The sequence below is a fragment of the Bactrocera tryoni genome, chromosome 1, assembly GCF_016617805.1.
Source record: "Bactrocera tryoni isolate S06 chromosome 1, CSIRO_BtryS06_freeze2, whole genome shotgun sequence".
Lineage (NCBI taxonomy): Eukaryota > Metazoa > Arthropoda > Insecta > Diptera > Tephritidae > Bactrocera > Bactrocera tryoni.
In genome coordinates, this window is record NC_052499.1 from 49,444,111 (window position 1) to 49,464,242 (window position 20,132).

Consider the following 20,132-nt stretch of genomic DNA (forward strand, 5'->3'; position numbering starts at 1 on the left):
GCTTACGCGCTATGGAAGCTTTTTCGATTTTTTTTTTAAATCTTCATATGTTATTCTACGAAAAAGTGTGGAAAAAAAGGGCCGAATTCGATAGCGACTTTCCTAAAGATTAATAATCTTTTGGAAATTTTTGTTTTAGATCAAAATTGCGGTCGCAATCGTGGAAATCGTACAGGACCTTTTTTGTACGTGTGATTTCAACAATTTATTAACTATTATAAACACAATAAATAAAAATAAATAAAATTAGTTTGTATTAGTCATGAAATATTTATATGACAAAAAACCTGAACGATTGATTAGATAAATTCAACATTAAAAAAAAAGTCGCGAAATGATTTTCGGAGGGTCATACTGAGACGATCCTTTAAAACCATAAACTGGGTATTACGTTAGGTTAGATTAGATGGCTGATCTAAAGAGGTCGCATGTGGACTTCTATATGTAGTTCTTTATGAAGAAAACAAGAGGATGCGGGAGCACCGACCCACTCCCATTTTATGTTAGCAGTTCTAGGGTACCTTTCCTTGTTAGCTCATCAGCTTTGCAATTTATTGCGATTCCGCTATGACACGGCATCCATACTAGGTATTAGATGAAGGAAAAATATATCTCGCAGACAATCCATTAAGGGGGTATTCTGGTCTAGAAGCATGAATTTCAGGTAATTTTTAAAGTGTCGTAAAAAAAGGGCAATTAATATTTTTACTATCCAGTTTTTTTATTAGTTATTTGTTAATTTTAAAAGAGTACAGAAAAAAATTAAAAACCAAAAAAGTAAAAAATTTAAAAAATTATGAGCTGACGAAGTGGGGGGTCTCTAAAAATTTCCACGTGACCATACCCATGATTTCAACCCTCCTATTTATGTGAAACCAAAAAAAAAAATATTATTAATCTAGAATAATGTCGCAATGGCCGGAACTACGGAAAAGTGGGGAAACAATTTTCTTCACAAAATGACGACTGCCTGAAAAAAAGCTTTTTTGGATCACTTTTTCTGACTATTTCGAATTTTTTAAAAATAATAATAATAAAAATTTGGGAGTAGGGTTAGTTCCAACCATAGACAAGCCTATAAAGAAGACTCTATAAAAATTTCAAGTAAATCGGTCCAGTAGAACCTGAGAAATCGTGGGTATCGTTCCGAAAAAGTCAGTTTTGAGAAAAACGCGTTTAAAGTTTCGCGTGGTCTTTTGTTCGATTAGTTCCGGCCGAACTAGTTTGGATGCCGGGTCGAAAAAATGCCTATATCTCCGAAAATAATTTGAATTTTGAAAAATCCTCTTGTACACATATTCTTGAATAGTTAAACTTTGAAAATATTAAAAATATTATTCTAGACCAGAATACCCCCGTAAGTAGTTCGTGAGAAATCTTGAAAACTGACTTTGAAAACAGTTTCGAGAAAACGCGTTTGAAGTTTTTACTGACTATATAGCTGATCTCCCGTGTGCGGAACCTTTCTAGGCTGTATCTTCAAAAACAAATACTCGGATCAACATGAAATTTAGGGCAATCTTCTAGAGATGTTAGTTATAGAATTAAAAAAGACAATTGAATAAAATGTTAAGACGTGAAACCCATGCAACCTCTAAAGTTTGCCCTCAAATTTGTAACACCCAGAGAAAACTTTAAAGATCTAATAAAAAAATAAATAAAATAACAATAAATGATTAAATAAAAAATGTTTCTTTCTCGGAGCCGCCGATACCGAAACACTATAGAATATGTATACATATGTATGTACCATGTATGTCAACAAGTCAAGCTCTGGCATGGCAAACTTTTTTTAGGTAAGACGAAATTTGCAATGAATTATTGTCTAACGCAATGCTATCTTCTCCAATTTTTGTTATTGTACTGGAGTACTTTGGAATTTTGGCTTTCTGTTGCAAATACACAAAAAAAACAAATACTTCAAAGTATAATGCTCAAAAATGTTTTTATTTTATTTTGTTGGTCGAAGGCTTTTCTTGGATAAAAAAAAATATTTTTTAAGCAGCGAATATTCTGTGGTCCCCCGTCAAGAAAGCGGAAAGTAAACAGTCAAATGTAGATTCCCCTTTGAATTTATAACTTTCAGACGCAAATAAAATAATCAGCCATTATAAACTAACAGAACCCAACAACACCTCCCGCCAGCAAACACAAGACATTCGGCTGGAAATGCAGGCGAGTGAGTAGGGGTGTGTGTGTGTGTGCATGACTGCACGTAATACAAATCTAATTATCAAGTAAACAAAAACAACCAAGCCAAAACCACAAAAGCCTACAAATCCAGCCAAGCCAAGCCACGAGATCGGTGTAGAGAGCGTGTGGGGCAAAGTGGAACGCTGTGCCGGAGTGTGGAGAGTGGAGCATGTGATTATAGCAAACAATTTAATCAGCAAATCATCTCGAAAATGTGTAAAGATTAAACTGTTTCAGAAAACGAGTGCAAATCATGCCATTCACACACACATGCATATACACAGCGGCAGCGTAACAATAATTGTCCGTGCAGTAGGAAAAATGGAAACAAGTGCAACGGCGCAGCAACAAGGTGTGCAGGCGGACAGACGGACCGACGAGCCGACACAAAGCTTACGGAGATGAGTGTTATAGCTGCGGTGCTGCTACGTGCTGCGCGGCTGCTCGAGTTGGGGCTGCAGTCGCGCAGTCTGCCTAACTTTCGTTCGTGCTAGACTCAATTACCAATCAACAGGCCACAAATGAGACGCAACAAAGCAATCGGCTGGCCGCTGTCGTTATTGTTGTCGTCTTGTTGTGTGTGGTGGAGATGAGATTAAATGCGCGACCACACCGCGCCGCGGCACATGGGGATGGACGCGATTGTTGCGAGTAATGTGCGCGCCAAGCTCGAGATTTGATTAACCGCAGGTCATTGCCGTCACAACAATTACTTTTGCAGCCAGCTTCCACGTGTACGCGTGTGTGTGGGGCTCGGGAGTTTGTTGGCGTTGCAGTGCTGTTTCGGGTGGATTTGGTAGCCAGCAGCGACGGCAGCGTTAGCGCTGACGACGCGGGTCAACAGTCGACCAAAGCAAATAGCATTTGCACGGTTACTCGGGCAGCAAATGGTGTTGGGCAACGAAAGATGCGCAGTTAGCGGGTCTTCGCAGTTAGGCGTGAATGAAAAGATGTCGAAATAGCGAAGACACCTAACAAGTAAGCCAAAGTGGCAGTCAGATGGACAGACAGCTGCCACAAACAATTATGGATTAGTGCAAAGTGTTAGTGTGCTAACGTAATGTTGGCTTTTGAGCCGAAGGAAGTGCGCGTAATGTGAATTTCCGAGGGAAGTAGATAAAAGTCGGTGTTTTTTCTAATCTTCTTGCTGCATTACGAATAAGTTGACGTTGGAAGCTTACGTTACTCATCTTTTTATTGCTTTATAAGCAAGTCATATTTTTACAGTTGAAGCGCTTGTGGGGGGGAAAACCTAGACCGATCTGCCGGAAGCTGTTTGAGTGCATTCGCCTGAATGAGGTATTTTTATATGTGTGTATTTCATATTCTTTTGAAACCCTTAGAAAAGTACGGACTTAAATAACATAACCCTACATGTTTGCAAAAACTTATTTGCATACCCTGTACCTTTTGAAACATCCAGGAGAAAAGAGCGAAGTCTCTAGAAAGCATATACTACTTGTATACATATACAGAAATGATCACCATAAGAAGCCGAGTCGATTAATCGAAGTCCGGGACTCGCCCTACAGTCTTTGAGATATTGATCTGAAATTTTGCAGACGTCCTTTTCTTCTTAAGGAGGTGCTTATTTGTTGGACTAGCGGATATTGGACCATTATAGCATATAGCTGTCATACAAACAGATCGGATCACTTTAACATATAACGGCGTACGGAACGACCCGGCGCGATCTTAAATTGATAGCGTACAAAATATAGCTTGTGTGACAATTGAAGCCGTTTGACCTTCCCAAGCGACATCGTTTCGCTCAATAGGTTCTTGAAATGTTTCAAGAATATCCGAAGTTTTTTAGCTAAATTTTGTTCAGCGATGAGACCCATTTCTAGCTCAATGAGTACGTAAACAAGCAAAACATGCCGCATTTGGGAGGAAGAGCAACCTGAAGGGATTCAAGAGCTGCCCGTTTCATCCAGAAAAAACAACGGTTTGGTGTGGTCCATATTACTTCAAAAAGAATACCAGTGAGAACATAACCATCAATGGCGACCGCTATAGCGACTGACCACCTCTTTGCATGCCCTACGAACCCTACTCATCTAAAACCCTCCTCCCTCTGGTCCGACCCCGTCGAAACAGCAAGTTTCTTGGGCCTCCCGTTAGATGACGTCGACCACAACACAAGTGACCCTAACCATCCTAACGGGGATTAGATACTCGTTAAAACAACAACAACCGTTATAGCGCCATGATGACCGACTATTTGATGAGTGAGGCTCGTGATCTCGGTGACATTTGGTTTCAACAAGACGGCGCCACTTACCACACATTGCAACAATCAATGGATTTATTAAGAGAACACTTCGGTGAGCAGATAATTTAACGGGAACCTCGAAATGGATTACTGTTTATATAGTTTTTAATTACGAATGACTTTCTTGATATTTTTAAATATAAATGCAGCGTGTCCAATGATTATTAAACACCAAAATCTCAGCCACAACTGGGAGGAACCATACACATAACAATTACGCCAACAAAAGCAACAATTGAATGCGATGAGCATTAAATTCATTATTTCATTGCCTTTACGCGGGCAATCGTCAATGGAATAGGTCAAAAGCAAGCGCTTAAAAGTTGTTGTATGTATGTAAGTATGTATGGAAGTGTGTGTGTGCATATGTATGGTAAATGAACCGCAGATGAATGAATAAAACGGGTTAAAAGACGCGTTTTTCGTGGCCAACAAGGCGATCAGACAATAATTTAATCCGCTGGCAGGAGAGGGAAGCAAGTACATACATACATATATAGTTGCAACAATTTCGGAATGAAATGAAAACAAGCTGCGTTTGGATGCCTACATAAGTATATGCAAGTGTGTGTGTATACACGAAAGAACAACATAGAAATAAATTAAATTTTTTTTTAAGAAAAACACAGAAAAAATCTTTTTCAACAAAATAAAAATCGAGTAAGGTGCAATTGTGCATGTATTGCAATGGCAACCGACTCTTTGTGCGGGTTCAGGAGGAGTAAAATGGAAAACAAGCACAATCAACCGCAGAAAGAACACCAAAATTTGTAAACAGCAGCGGCGGCAACAACGCCAGCCAAAAGTTGGAGCAGCTGCAACAAAGAAAGGCAAAAACAACAACAAAGTAGGCAATAAAAAACAAATCCACGAAAACAAAATAAACAACAAAAAGAGCACGCAAGAGTACGCTATATTTATCCCACCTTTTGGAGCAACATTTGGATACCTACACACTTTAGACGTCATTTTGGGTGCTCAACTGCAGCTTGCCGCGCACTGCTGAGGCATACACGGAGTGTAAATTTAAAGTCAAAAACAAGGAAGACAGCATAGAATAAAGTGTACTCCTTCTGGACGAACAAAAATATGTACATTAGCAGCTGCTTACAAATCTACATTTTCGTGGTCTCGGTAGCATTGCTTAGTGTATTGGGTAGGGTGGTCTTTAAATGCAGGTGGAAAATATACGAGCATTACTACTTTTACATAATTACAGTTATAGTAAAGACATAAATATAGATTTTTATTGCGATTTAGGGCAAACGCCGGCTTGAATAGAGTTTGAGACACCATGTTGTAGAATCAAAACAATTTCTAAAATTCTAAATTCTTTTCAAATTGATAGCTCGGTTTCATTTATGAAAATCGTGGACACCGGAGGAGTTATTTGTTTTTGTGTTTCAGTTTTAGGATCACCCTGATATGCACAAAATGCATTTTTATGATACTTATACACACACTTTGTATATTTTTGTTTGCATGTGTGTATGTACATATGTATGTAGCGGCATATAAACGCATTTGAGATTAAGTTGAATTGTATTGCAATTGCGGCGCAGCAGCGCATGCGTTAATTTCCGCAGACGCACTGCATGTAAAACAAACTTATTCCGAATGTTCCAAATGAGATGGTAACAAATGGACCTGATGGATTTCAAGAGGAATTATGCTTTCGAATGGTTCGCCTTTTAGGCTTTAGAAGGATTATTAAAATGAAAATCGGATGTGGAAGAAGTAAATGTAGTTTCGTTAAGTAGAAATTGTTATTGGAAATAAATTTAAAAAAAAAATCATATATAATTGCAAGAAAAATTTAGGACTGTGACAAATGTTGTCAATAATATTATTAAAAGTAATCATTTAATTAACACATTAATTATTTTTTATATACAATTAATTAAAAATAACTATTTTTTTCATACTAAAATTATTTTTAAATATTAATTTATTTTAAAAATAATAATTTTTATTTTATTTTCAATTAATATTTTTTTATTTCTATTATTATTATTTTTATTTCTATTATTATTAGTTTTTATTTTTATTATTATTAATTTTTTTCTATATTTAAAATTTATAATTCTAAATACCCGATTCAGGAAAAAATTTACGCCCAAATAACGGCATGAAAAATAAGATCCCAAAAATCGGGTTATTTATAATTTTTTAACTCAAATAACGAATTGAGGAAAACAATAAAAAAAAAATAATCCCAAACTGAAAAAATAATTGTTTTAGAAATTAAAATTTTTCGCATTGCTTTATACTACCAACTTGGTTATAATTTAAAAATATTAAAACAGTTTGGCTCATATTTATTATTATTGTCTTGTTTATATTTAATTGCTTTTAATTATAGTGTTTCAGTTAATTCCTTACTTTTTATATTTTTTCATTCCATGTTTTAATTTAAAAATTATTTTTGGTTTGTTACTGCAATTTGTAAATTAAAAAAAAATATTTTCAACTTTTAATCCAATGTTTGGGATCAAAAATAAAATGTTCAATCTTCAATTTTTATTATTAAATTAAAAAATAAATTGTTTTCCAAATCCAAGATGTTTGAAATTGAAAATTTAATTTTTAATCCTAATTAAAAATAGAAAATCTATTTCGTAATTCCGAAACTAGTATTAAATACTGGAAATTAAATTTTTAACTCGGAATTTTGCCTCTTGTGCTTCACTTAGCTATCGACCATTACTCCAAGAGTTCAAAAAATTTCATTCTCTAGCTACCAATATGCGCTTCAAAGCCATGCCAATTATTCTTCATTTTCAAGCGTCTAATGACAATGACTTGCCAAATTACAAAAATAATTATCAAAATAAAAATTTACACACTTAACTGCATAACAAATATTACTTTTGCAGAATTGCAAGTTTAAACAATCATATTGCGACTCTCTCAATTCTTTACGATTATTTATTATTTTCTTAACATTTCACAATAAAACTCAAGTGCACAGTTACTTCGTATATGCGCAAATAATGCATAAATTAAAGACGTAGTATCACAAATCGCACATAGACCCCAGCTGCTGACACAATCGGACAATGGCACGAATAATGATCAAATCCAGACACTCAATTAGCCTAGCATTGCACATCATTTCATATCGTTCGAGCGATAAGAAAGTTAAGCGTGTTTTGTAAATTTAAACGAAATCAACATTCAAAGAAGTTTCAATTTTACTTGACTAACCTAAATAAATGTAGAAATGTATGAATGTGGCAATAAAAAATGATTTTATACAAGAATTTACACAGGTACCTGCAATAAAGCTGTATTTGAACTGCAATCTAATTGAGTCAATCGTATTAAAGCATAATTCTTTAATTGGGCTAAGTATACAAATAGAGAGGCGGGACTTGTTTAGCACAACGATGTTATAGTGATTAATTGTGAATAGACACTAATAATTACATAGTTTTCAATTTCCTGTAGAATATGCTAAACATCACTGCAAATTAATTCTAAGTAATAACGCTCATTTGATTGATTGCAGTGGCACACTTTAGCACGTACTTCAATATACAACGTGCCTTATTAAGAGTAATTTATTTTGTATTTTATTTATAAATATATTTTTAATCAAACTTACCGTTTCACCATTTTGTTGGTCACTCCAGAATTATTTTCCTGTAGAGATCCAATATCGTCGGATTTATTATAATCCAGCTTTGAAAATATTTTAATGCGCCGGAAATTAATTTTGAATTATTTTTAATAAGCACGGAATTACTGCAATTAACTACGTAGGTAATGAAAATCACTGAACGGACGGTGTACAATGCAGCCTATAAATCCATAAAAAAAAATTATAAATTTTATACGGGTCTGAAGCTTTTTGGGTTTAAAATAAAAAAAAAGTTAAATAAAATAAAAAAAAGTTAAATAAAATGAAATAAAAACACAATCAGCCTAAATCGTTTGCTTTTGCCCATAAAGATTGGAGGGGACCTCAACTACAGAAACTATTAAACAAAACAAATTACTGAGAAATTTCCAAAAACTAACTAAACTTTAATTATACATATGTACATACATATAAAGAACAAGCCCTGAATCTCTATATATACTTCTTAACTAAACAAAATATATTTATCTTTATGCGGATAAATGTTTTTTTTTCGTTTAAACACTTTGCAAACAGCTCATTGTAGCCAATATTATTAACAACAATGCCGCAATCAAAGCCGCCTTCATTTCACGCCGCCATTCCAATCTACCACCACCAAACACCTCCACCACCGTCGACACCAACATTTGCGGGAGTCAGCACAGTAGCAGACAAAAATGTTTCCACCAGCGTTTGTGTTTTATTGTCCTTCCTCGGCTGTTATTTAGTACAACCCCCACTTGCGAACACTTTTATAATGCTTTTGTAGATATATTTTCATTCTTTAGAATTTATTTGCATTGCATTGCGTTATTCTATTGTACTGTATTTTCGTGCCTTCTTCTGCATATACCTGTACCGTTTTCTTTACCTTTAAATTTAATTAGCACTTTTAAGCCTACACCGATTTCTTTCTTTCAGTAAAAGGAAAAACTTGATTCGTTTGGTTAAATTAAAAACTTCTCCTGCTACTTAAACATTAAACGTTTTAAAAAAATTTCACTGCCAACACGACCGGAAAATTCTAATTTAATTGCACTAAACCTTCAGTTAATGCTGGTATATGCAACAACAATAATATATGAATATACATATATGCAAGAAAACTCACACAAAACTGCAATGAGATAGCGAATGCACTTTTTCTTTTCTACTTCAACAGCTTCTATTTTGCTGTTTCACACTATTTATTTGCTTCGCTTCTTTTTATTTTCACTTCATTTCCGAATTGGTGTGCACTGCGTTTTAAAGCTGCTTTCTTGCTGTTTGCTTCGATTTTTCTGCGTTTTGAATTCTTTTCACAGGCATATGTAGAATTCGAATTGCAAACCTATTTCCAATTCTTCCTTTGCGACGCGTAATCCACATTCGTGTTCGTTTGCTTTAATATTATAATGAAATATTTATTATAATGTTTGTATTTTAATTGAAGAGAACTTCATATGCATAAATATTATATTTTTATTTTATTTTAACGCAGTGATCCCCAAAACACGTTAACACAACTCCGAAGAAAATTAAAGACTGAATGGTAACTTCACCACACAAACTTTTTGTTGTTGCTTTGTGTGCTGAACTGTCAACAGGAAAAGTTTTCACCATACGTTTTGTGCCGCCACTTGACAATTGCGCTGTGGTCGTGTTCAGTGCACACAAACTTCACGGTTGATATTCTTTGTCTGAGCAACTCTGCAGAGACTCTTTTTAAAAATTGAAAATTTAAATTTATATGCCTTTTCAAGCTGAAAAAAATTAATTAACAATTAGCTCGTGATAAAACAGCCTAGACTAAGTTACAGTAATATTACTTATACATGTTCCAATTATTTTTTTTATGATAAACGTACTCTGCGAGTTTTTACGTTCTCTATTTGAATAATTACAAAACAATTCCTGCAGATGTCGCTCAAAACTCTTTCAATTATATATGACATTTCCGCTGTTATCACTTTGTTCGTTTTGTTTACGCAAGAAATTGAAAATGTGTTGCAGAATAAATGTACATTGCTGCAATTCAGTTTGTTTATACAATTAATTGATTTATTATACACACGCGAATGTGTTTATACACAGAAGTATATATATGTGTTTGTGTATTTACGTGTAGATTTGTGGCTTCACACTTTTGTATATGCAAGCGATATGCATACAAATGTACATATGCATTTGTTTTCGTACTTAATTCGAGGAAGCTTTGAGTCATTGGATTATTTTGATAAACATCTTATTGTCGAAATTGATTTTCGGTGCTTTTTAGGTGTGCAGATATGCAATAAAGGCAAGGATTTGTAAACAAAAAGTACGCGCATGCAAACTGTTAATAAACAAACATATTCATATACATACATACATATGTATATGCATATATTTATGTGCACATAAGTATGTATGTATGTGCGTCTTATGAAAATACTTCAGTGCAAAGCTGAAAGGAGTATTTTCAAAATTATGCAAATATAAACACACTGTGCCTCAAGTTGTAGCAGGCCTTATGTATAAAGTCTACGAACTTTTGAGGTTAGAATTTTGGTATCTTAAATAAAATAAATATTTGAAATAACAGATGGTCAGTTCCTGCGCATTTAGGGTCCCTGGCCTCAACTGATAAATAACTTGACATTTTTGAACAATTCCATATAAACGCTAATCAAATCAGACCTCATTAATGGAGTATAAATTTGAAGGTTAACAAAAGCTGTGGGGGATTTATGGAATATTCTAAGGGACCAAAATAAATGCGTTCGAAGATATATTTAACTGACCCGCAACCAAGAAGTGAGAGATCTGGGTCAAAGATATTTTTGTTGTTGCTGTAGCGGTAGAATACTGTCGAGTTGACAGTCCTCGTCTGGATAAAAAATCCGGAACCGTTCCACTTACGTAGAACCGACTGTCGTGAGAAAGGTTCTGGGTCAAAGACCATGCCATCTGATCAGCTTTGACGCGGACTTGTCCATTTAAAATGCGCGTACATGAATCAATAAAAATATTTTTTCCGAGACTATTATAACCTCTCTCAATGCTCATGTGAAGTTTTAACAGTTGAAAATGTTAAGGAAACAGTGCTTGAAAATCGTCGTGTTGGCATCAGCAAGATAGCTATCAGAGGATCTCAATATCTCCTATCGATCGACTCAGTGCATTTTGGTTAATATTTCGGGTATAAAGCGTGTGAATGCTAGACTCGTGGCTGAATCTTTTGCAAAAACTTTGCTTGTCAATATACCAACGACCTTAATAAAAAATATAACATCAAAACTGTCGTATAAACAACCGAGTGACGCTTCAAAAATGATTCGAAAGTCGACAAAAATTCGCTTAAGGCACTCAGAGTCATTTCAACGGAGGATTATGAAAAGTTATGAGAAATTTTATTAATCGTTTTAAAAGCGATAATTAAAATTTGTTTTAAAACACGTGCAAAAGTATTTTTTTTGTCAATCCGGGTCAAATTTGATCAGATGATATAAACAGTTTGATCGACAGAAACTCCTAAAGGTTTTCTGAATAACGATATTTCTTCTGACTTTAGTACACAATCTGATTAAGTTCAATGCGTGATGATTTACAGTTGATTCATCGACTATAGATGCGATACCGTTGTCTTAAGATTGTACCTAGAAAGATGAGATCTGCTGTTCGAATTTCCCAACGGTGAGAAGACCTCAAACTTTGTTTATTATCAAATAAGGGCCTTTCCAAATCCTGTTTTCTTTGTTTTCTTCGGTTGGAAGTTGGAATTACTCGAGTTCCTTAAAATAATCCCCAACTCAAATATGCTCTGGCCTTGACGCTTGAATTCTTTTTAAGAGAAATTTCAGGATTTTGTCTAGTTTTGAATAGAATTTCCAGCTTTTCGAGATCACGTGTATCTCAAATTTTGTTTTCTAAAGGAATTCGACTAGTCAAAGTACTTTTTGATAGAATTCTCGATTACTCGTGTTTCGACTTCTCTTTTCTAACAGAACTCGTCGTACTTTATGATAGAATTCTCTTTTACTCGAGACCACGTGTCTTTCTGATAGAGATCTCTGTTACTCGAGACATCGTGTGTTTCAACTTCTCTTTCTAATGGAATTCGACTGCTCCCCGTACTTCCTGATAGAATTTTCGGTTCGACGAGATAACATGTGCTTCGTCTTCTCTTTTCTCATGGAATTCGACCGATAGGCCTCACATTCTTAATAGTAGTTTAAGTCTTGGATTTTTTACAGCACAGTTTCTGATTCTCAACTGATTTCTTTTTGAATGTCTTCGCTTCCACTTTTAATTAAATTTGAAGTTCCTGCTTCTTTTATGTTTATTTTTATTTTTCATCTGCATCAAACGCACCATTCATCCGTCAAAAGCGTATTCGAAACATATTCGAATGTTTGTTGAAAATTAGAACTGACAAAGGCTTTAAAAAATATGAAGCAATTAAACCATGAGAGGGTCATAAAAATGCCAAAAGACAGAAAGAGAGCAGACCCATTACCCGACACACACACACACACCTAGACCAAAGTACCTTCGGCGTCAAACACCGGCGCTCCCTATCAGCAGCCACAACACTTTCGGACAACTCGAACATAGCATCTCGAATCTAGCAAAACTAAGAGGAGCGAGGTGTTTTCATTTTCAATTTAAGTTTCATTTAATTGATTTCAATATTTTGTTGAGAAAATGAGGAAACATTTTTTATTTTTATCTCCCACTGCGTAACGGCAATTTAGCAAAGCGCTATGAACAAAATGAAAATACCAAACAACGGACAAGAGATAGAGATGCTTAACCAAATCACCACCCAACCCCAAACGGTTGGGACATCACGAACACACACACACCGACGCACACGGAGATTTTTGTAAATAAATGCACGAGGCATAGCGCTGTCAGCGGAATTGGCATGGTCGTGGAACCGAAGTGCTCTTAGCCGCTACTGAGAGCTTTCGCAGCCTCAGACAAAGATTCTTCTACAGTTACAGTTATAGAGGGCGAAGACTTTCATTATAAATTGCAAAGATCAGAAAAGTTTTGGGCGACGGCGAGAACACACGACGACGTGCAATAGTACGGCATGGATCGGTTGTTGGTGCTGAAACGGTAAAAACGACGGCACATACACATACAAATATACCTGAACGGTGGGTATATAGCGCAGAATTGGGTGGGGAAGTGAAGGGGGCGGCGGTGTAATGTAGTGAAATTGAAAAATTAAAATAAAAATTTAAAGTTAATGGAAAAATTTTGAAATTTAGGGTGGAAAAACTAAAAAAATTACTATGAAATAAAATATTAAAGCAAAAAAAAAAATAAAAAAAAAAATTAAAAAAAAATTTTGAAAAAGTTTTGAAATTTTTTTGAGAAATTTTTGAGTTTTTTTATTTTTTCAAAAATAAAACACACCGAAAGTTTTAAAAAAAATTTTTGAAATATTTTTGAATTTTTTTTCAAAACTATAATAAGTTCGCCGAAATGTTAAAAAGTGAAATTGAAAAGTGAAATGTGAAAAATCATTTGCAGTAAAAAAACGTTTACACAACACTCTCGCACTGCACTCGAAAGCATTAAATTCCGAAGGCTATTGAGTAGGTTACAGTGTTTTCAAAAAAGTTTTCGAAAACAAAAAAATATTTTCAAGGGATTATGAGTGCTGGAAATTAACGAAATTGTCTGGCATATTGTGAAAAAGTCGGTTGTGTATAACCATTCGTGCCTAAGTACATAAAAATCTATATATATGTATATATGGAACACACACACACAAACCCACAAAGCGATATACATATATTTAAAAGTGCGCGCGTGTGTGTGTATGTGTGCTTTCGTTGGCTGAAAGTGCACACAGTTTTGAAATTATTCAGCTATTTCTGCTGCTACTTGGCATTTTTGTACTTGTTGTTGTTGTATTAAATGGAGAGAATTTATGGTTTGTTCTAAAAGTGGAAACAAAAAGTGTGTGCTTGTACAGCCACAGCCAAATGTACATACATACACACATATACACGTGTGTGTTTTTGTTGTTGGCCATTGTGTATACACGAATGTGGCAAGCAGTTGAGAAACGTTTGAAACAAAAACAATACAAGAAATTCGAAATAAATAAAAATAAATTGGCGAAAACTCACGAATAAAGAATGAAAGTGTGAAAGTCTCAAAAACGAATTACCTCATAGTTAAGTGGGGTAGAAGAACACATAGAAGAAGCAGCAGCAGCAAATAAAAAAAACTCAAATTTTTAATTAAAAAACGTTTTGGAAAAAGGTGAACATTTCGCACGCAGCAGTGTTGTAACAGCGGGTGCACATAGACATTACTATATATGTGTGTACATACATACATATGTATGTATGTATGTATGTGAGTATGTGATCGAGCGTAATGCCGCGCTCCTTGCGCCAGCATGCGGAACGCCAGCGCGTGTTTCGAAATTCGCAATAATTTCGACGTTAGTGAAAAGTTCATTGTGCTCGAAATGGGCGTTTGTGCTGTCAGGGTCCATGGTGGGCACTCACCCACAGACGTGCACACACCCAAACTTATTTAGACGCATTTATCATAAATTGATTTGCAAAAAGTTCTGTGAAGGCAAACGTCAAAATATGCATACTGACACACATACATATTTACATACATGGAAACACACATATACAAATATGTATGTAAATAACACGATCGTTGGCGCGACGCAAAATGTAAACTCAACCGTTATACGATACACGTTTTCCTACAAAATGCCGAATATGCACGCATCCGCCGTCTGCAACGACTTCCTTTCCGTCATACACATTTCATCTGCGTTGCAATTTTTATTTTCGAAAACATTTCAATTCGAATGCATTTCAAAACATTTCCAAATCACGCACGATCGACGGCAGCAGCGCTCGATTTGGAAATCACATTTTCCACATGCCAAAAGCAAAGCGTATTTCAATATTTTCGACAATATTTCCCAAATACATACATACATACATATGTACATAAATCATTACATACATATTTATATTTTGTACTGGACACGCTACGTGTTTATTTTGGTTTTTCTTTCTTCGCCGCAATTTGTTAGCGAACGTTAATGTAACGGCAAGCCACTAAGCCACTCTGGTCCGCGACGTTCAATATAAACACACTTGCCCAACGCATTTTCGCGCAACACCTTTCCAGTTCACAATAAGGCCTCTTTTGGGTTCCACCAACGTTACACTTTATTTTCATGAGGAATATTTATGCAGGTGTGTACCTTGTAGCGAAAATAAGGGCTTTGGACTAAGGCATAATATAGGGTAGTCGAAAAAGTATTTTCGAATTTCTAATCAAAATTCAACTTATTTTTCACAGGCTTTTCTTGAAGCCAACTTTACTCCATTAAGGGAGCCCTGCATTGACCGAAACAAATGGTAGTCCGATGGTGCCAGGTCAGGGTTATATGGTGCATGCATCAAAACTTCCCAGCCAAGCTCACCCAGTTTTTGCCGAGTCATCAAAAATGTGTGTGGTCTAGCGTTGTCCTGATGGGAGACGAAACCTTCTCTGTTGATCAGTTCTGGCCGTCTTTTTCGATTGCTTACTTAAATCTCATCAGTTGTTGAAAGTAAAATGTAGAATCAATCGTTCGTACTGGCTGAAGCAGCTTATAGTGGATGATTCCTTTCCAAACCCACCAAACACTCGTCATAACCTTTCGAGGCGTCAATCTTTGACCATGATCTTTTTCGCACATTATTGTCGCATTTGATCCCCTTTTCGTCTCCTGTTACCATTCGCTTCAGAAATGGTTCGATTTCATTCGTTTCAGCAAAGAATCGCAGATGTTAATTCGTGTTAGTCCACTAAATTTTTCACAAACAATTCATGTGGTACCCAAACATCGTGCTTCTTTTTGTAGCCAGCCTTTTTTAAATGGTTGAAAACTTAATCTTAAGTTTCTTAGCAATGCCATGGCTGCTTATGTGACGGTGCTGGCCAATCTTTTCTATAATTCCATCGACTTTTTCAATTTCCAGAACGGAAGCGAGCGAATCATTGTTTTGCTACACGAACTGATACAGCATCATCGTCTCCGTAAACTTAACAAATTTCATTCTTTTTAATACAAAAATTTCAAAATATAGCGAATTTCTTCACTATTTTCACTCATTTTTAAACAGCTGTAACTTTTTTCAACTTCCCCACATTTAATTTATTTTGTTTACGTGAAGCTTAAAATCTCACCTTTTCAACACTACATATATGGTATGATACAATGTGATTGGTAGCACTGGAGATATTCGACTGCAACGACATCTATTGACAAAATACGAAAAGACTTTTTCGATTACCCAATATCTTCTGACTTCATGGAGGACATTTATCGAAAATTAGGGTCTATATTTATCAGTATGCTGAGGCTAGGTTGGTCGTTGTAACTTATGAGTTTGCACAGTCGCGGGTATATGTGATTGTTAATCTCTTTCTCCCGCAAAGGCCTTAAGAGTTGCACGGCATGTATGGCGCGCAAATGAAATTGAATGTGCTGCAGTTTCGACGGCCGTTACTTGCCGGGTTCATAACTAAATTTATCTAGTCATTCCTATCGCTCAGTTTCTTTACACAATCTCACTAGCGGAATTGCTTATTCCCATAATAGATCAAAGAAATCGGAAAATGGAGTGAAACTCTGCCTAAATTAGCTTTGTGACTACAAGTTCCGGAGAATACTCCTTATTATGATAGAAGTAGGCGAATAGCTCTGTTTTTCAATATCCGACAAATAGTAATACACTTATGCCAACGATTTTTCCAGTCCTCTAAAAACTTTTAATAAGCACTTTTTGGAATGGCCTTCAGCTTCTTCATCGGAAAAGGAAAAAATCACACGAAACCGAATCTTGTGAATACGGCGATTGCTCGATGGTATTCATTATGTTTTTGGCTATAAATTTGGTCACAGTCGTGGCTTGATGCGATGGTGCATAATCATCTTGTAAAATCCATGAATTGTTCTTCCACAATTCCTGTCGTTTTCGCCGGATGGATTGATTTTTGAGCGGCTATAGTGTGGTTTTTTTGGTTTCGGCTCGGTTTTTCCCGTTTACATGTCAAACTCATAAACCCATGTCTCATCGGCAGTTAAAAAAATCTCCATGAATGTGGGATCGGAATTCGCACGATCAAGCATGTCTAAAGAGACCTGTTTACGGTACTCTTTTTGAAAAAAAAATCAGCTTTATTGGGACGAACGGACTCGCGAGAGATGTCGAGCTCTCTTGCCATCTCTCTAACGCTTGCCTGAAGATTTTAGCAACATATCCCTTCCTTTTTTAATATTTTCATTGGTTCAGAACGTGGCATGTCTTCAACGATCTCTCGACCGTCTTTGAAAACTTTGTACCACTCGTAGGTTGATGTTTTTGATAAAGTTAATCACCATATTTGAGAAAAATTCTTTGTTCGATTGTTTTATCCATTGTAAAAAATCGCAACGCACTACTGAGGTGTACCGACTAAGCAGCTGCTGTAAACTGCGACGATAGAGCTTTCCTTTTTCCTTGTTCCGCTCATGAGGACTTTGGAGTAGATGCTGTTAGACAATGTTTTGACAAAGGCTGATCGTACCAAGAAGTATTCAGATTTAAGACGGGATTCAAGGCGGGATTTGTCATATAAATAGTATTTGTATTTTACCTTTAAACTTAGGAGAGAAGCCCCACTTAAATAATACGTCGTGAAGATAACTGACTTACAGGGTTTGTCCGGAAAGTAATAGGACTGATTTTCTTCCGCCGCGACTGTACTTCGGAGCGTGCGCGCACCGACTGGATTCGATATAGGGCGTTCCTGGCTAAGCTAGCGGCTGGTCAGTTGTCTCCAAGCACCTGAAGAGTCAGAACAAACATTTTGACGCGACGTGTTTCTGTGAGCGGTGCAAGCCGAAAATGCAGCGTTCGTTAGAGCAAAGGTACGCGATTAAATTCTGTGTGAAACACGGTAAATCTGCGACAGAGACGTTTAATATGATCAAGCAGGTTTACCCAGATGTTGCTTTAGCAGGAAGTGGTGTGTTTCGGTGACCTTTTTGGAGGGCCAGGAAGAGGTCGCTGAGGAAGACCGTGTTGGGAGGTGACTCGTGTGACCAAAGTTTTTGTTTCAATAATTTATTTTTTAATCGACTCAGTCCTATTACTTTACGAATAAACCTGTATGGCCTTAAAACAATAAACTTTCACGTTCTTAATTTCTTACTAGGTGTGCGCCTAGAAGCATGTAGAAATATATAGATTTGCACAGACATACATACTCATGTATATAGGTGTGCGTATACTTAAAATCTGAATCAACTTAGTTTATTCGAACGCTGCATGCTCAATTTTCGATTTAAGAGCTTCGCCTGAGATATCGCACTCACGCTGATTCCTTTCGTATTACGCACATAAACGCATACAGACATATGTATATGGATTTTGTAGACTGTGCTTGCCACCATTTCCCCGCGTAGCGCTGAAACTCGGTCGTCGTGACGTTATAGCACCGTCGCTGTTCCACTTTACAAGGTGTGAAAATAATGTTTAAGGCACCATTAATTATCGTATGTCATATATTTTATATTATTATGATATTAAAAGTATATTCTGCTCAGGTTTAAGTAATTCAAGTCTACAACAGGATTAAAAAGAAATTATGGAAGAAATGTGGTGCACGCAGGAGTGCATACGTATATATGAAGATATATGTATATACTTATATATGTACAGAGTTATGTATATGAAATTGAGAAGTGCATGAATGGATGGAAGCTTTTATGATGCAGTAGTTTATATAGATATACATACATACATTACTAGAGGACCCGTCCATTGTGGCTGATACATAGATAATACTACTACTACTATATGATTTCTATTGGTTGGATTATAACTATTAGTTAATGAGATATATTATTTTTATGAAGCAACGTGTGTTAGTTTTTAAAAAAATGGATCATGAGGCATTTCGAGTGTTAACAAAGCATTGCTTTTTGGGGGAAAATACTGTTGAATTTGGGCTCAGGGAAGTCCACCGTTGAAAAGATATTTGCTAAGCTTAAAGAGGCGAAAGTTCTGTGCAAAGTGGGTGCCTCGCAAGTTCATAATCCAACAAAAAAAAAAGCCGAAATTTTTCGTCAGTGATAGAACTATAGCTCCATCATTTCCCACTGCAGTCCAATCGACAGTGATTCTAGTGGACTGCACATGATGAACCAGTTCTCAGGCGTGGAAAGACGAAAAAACCGGCTGAAAAGGTTATAACATCAGCCTTTTGGGATGCACGTGGTATATTACATACTCAACGACCGATTACTGAGCGAGTTATAATCTATTTTACTTCGTATTTGCTTGTAGTTCCTTTCTACTAATCCAAATACTTAGCAAAAGTATTATTTTTGAGGAAGAATCTATTTATAATTGTACGCATATATTCAAATGATTCCTACAAACATAAGTTTTAAGCAAATGCTTATTATTTGAAATATAATTTTTGTATTTATGAGTTGTATTAAATTTTGACATAAAGAGATAAAAGGTATCCTATGTCCTTACCCTGGTTCTAAGCTGCTTCTCCACCAATTTTCAGCCAAATCGGTTTAGCCGTTCTTGAGTTATAAATGGTGCAACTAACACAACTTTCTTCTTTATATATAGATATAGCTACCCATAGATATATTGAATCACCCAATTCATTACTTAAGAGCGAACAACTCTGTCCACATTATGAAAACTTGTCTACAGATGTCGCCTTCTACTTTGGCATCATTTTGTTTATTGCACATTTACGCCAATTTAAGGTTTGAATATTGGATACTACCATCGCAGTATCCAATATTCAAACCTCAATCTTTCGGATCCAATGTAAAACATTCCAAAATTAGCAATTAATTACAAATGAAAAATGTATTTAAAAAAACATTTCCCAGTGGACCAAATTGTGAATCTAAACCATCCTCGAATCTCCTTAAACACATACAAAAAATTTCATCAAAATCGGTCAAGCCGTTTAGGAGCAGTTCAATTACAAACACACGGTCAGAAGATTTATATATAT

General features: G+C 35.8%; 2 protein-coding genes across 6 annotated transcripts in view; one reads left to right on the plus strand and one right to left on the minus strand.

Moving 5' to 3' along the window:
- LOC120782560 (protein pellino) overlaps positions 1-9,549 on the minus strand; it is a 117,105-nt gene extending 107,556 nt beyond the window's left edge. The window contains exons 1-2 of one of the 2 annotated variants that reach the window (XM_040114893.1): positions 9,205-9,549; positions 8,076-8,271 (exon numbers count right to left, since the gene is read on the minus strand). In XM_040114893.1, the coding sequence (XP_039970827.1) occupies positions 8,076-8,086 (11 nt within the window). In that variant the 5' untranslated portion in view covers positions 8,087-8,271; positions 9,205-9,549. Of the gene's footprint in view, positions 1-8,075; positions 8,272-8,964; positions 9,140-9,204 lie in introns of those variants that run through there. The other variant, XM_040114894.1, reaches the window with a different exon arrangement.
- Positions 9,550-13,113: 3,564 nt separating this feature from the next.
- The window catches only part of LOC120782852, a 16,011-nt gene continuing 8,992 nt past the window's right edge, over positions 13,114-20,132 (plus strand). For 2 of the 4 annotated variants that reach the window (XM_040115379.1, XM_040115381.1), the window contains exon 1: positions 13,122-13,219. The gene's annotated coding sequence lies outside the window, so the exon portion shown is untranslated. Of the gene's footprint in view, positions 13,220-13,623; positions 13,664-20,132 lie in introns of those variants that run through there. The other 2 variants (XM_040115380.1, XM_040115382.1) reach the window with 2 other exon arrangements.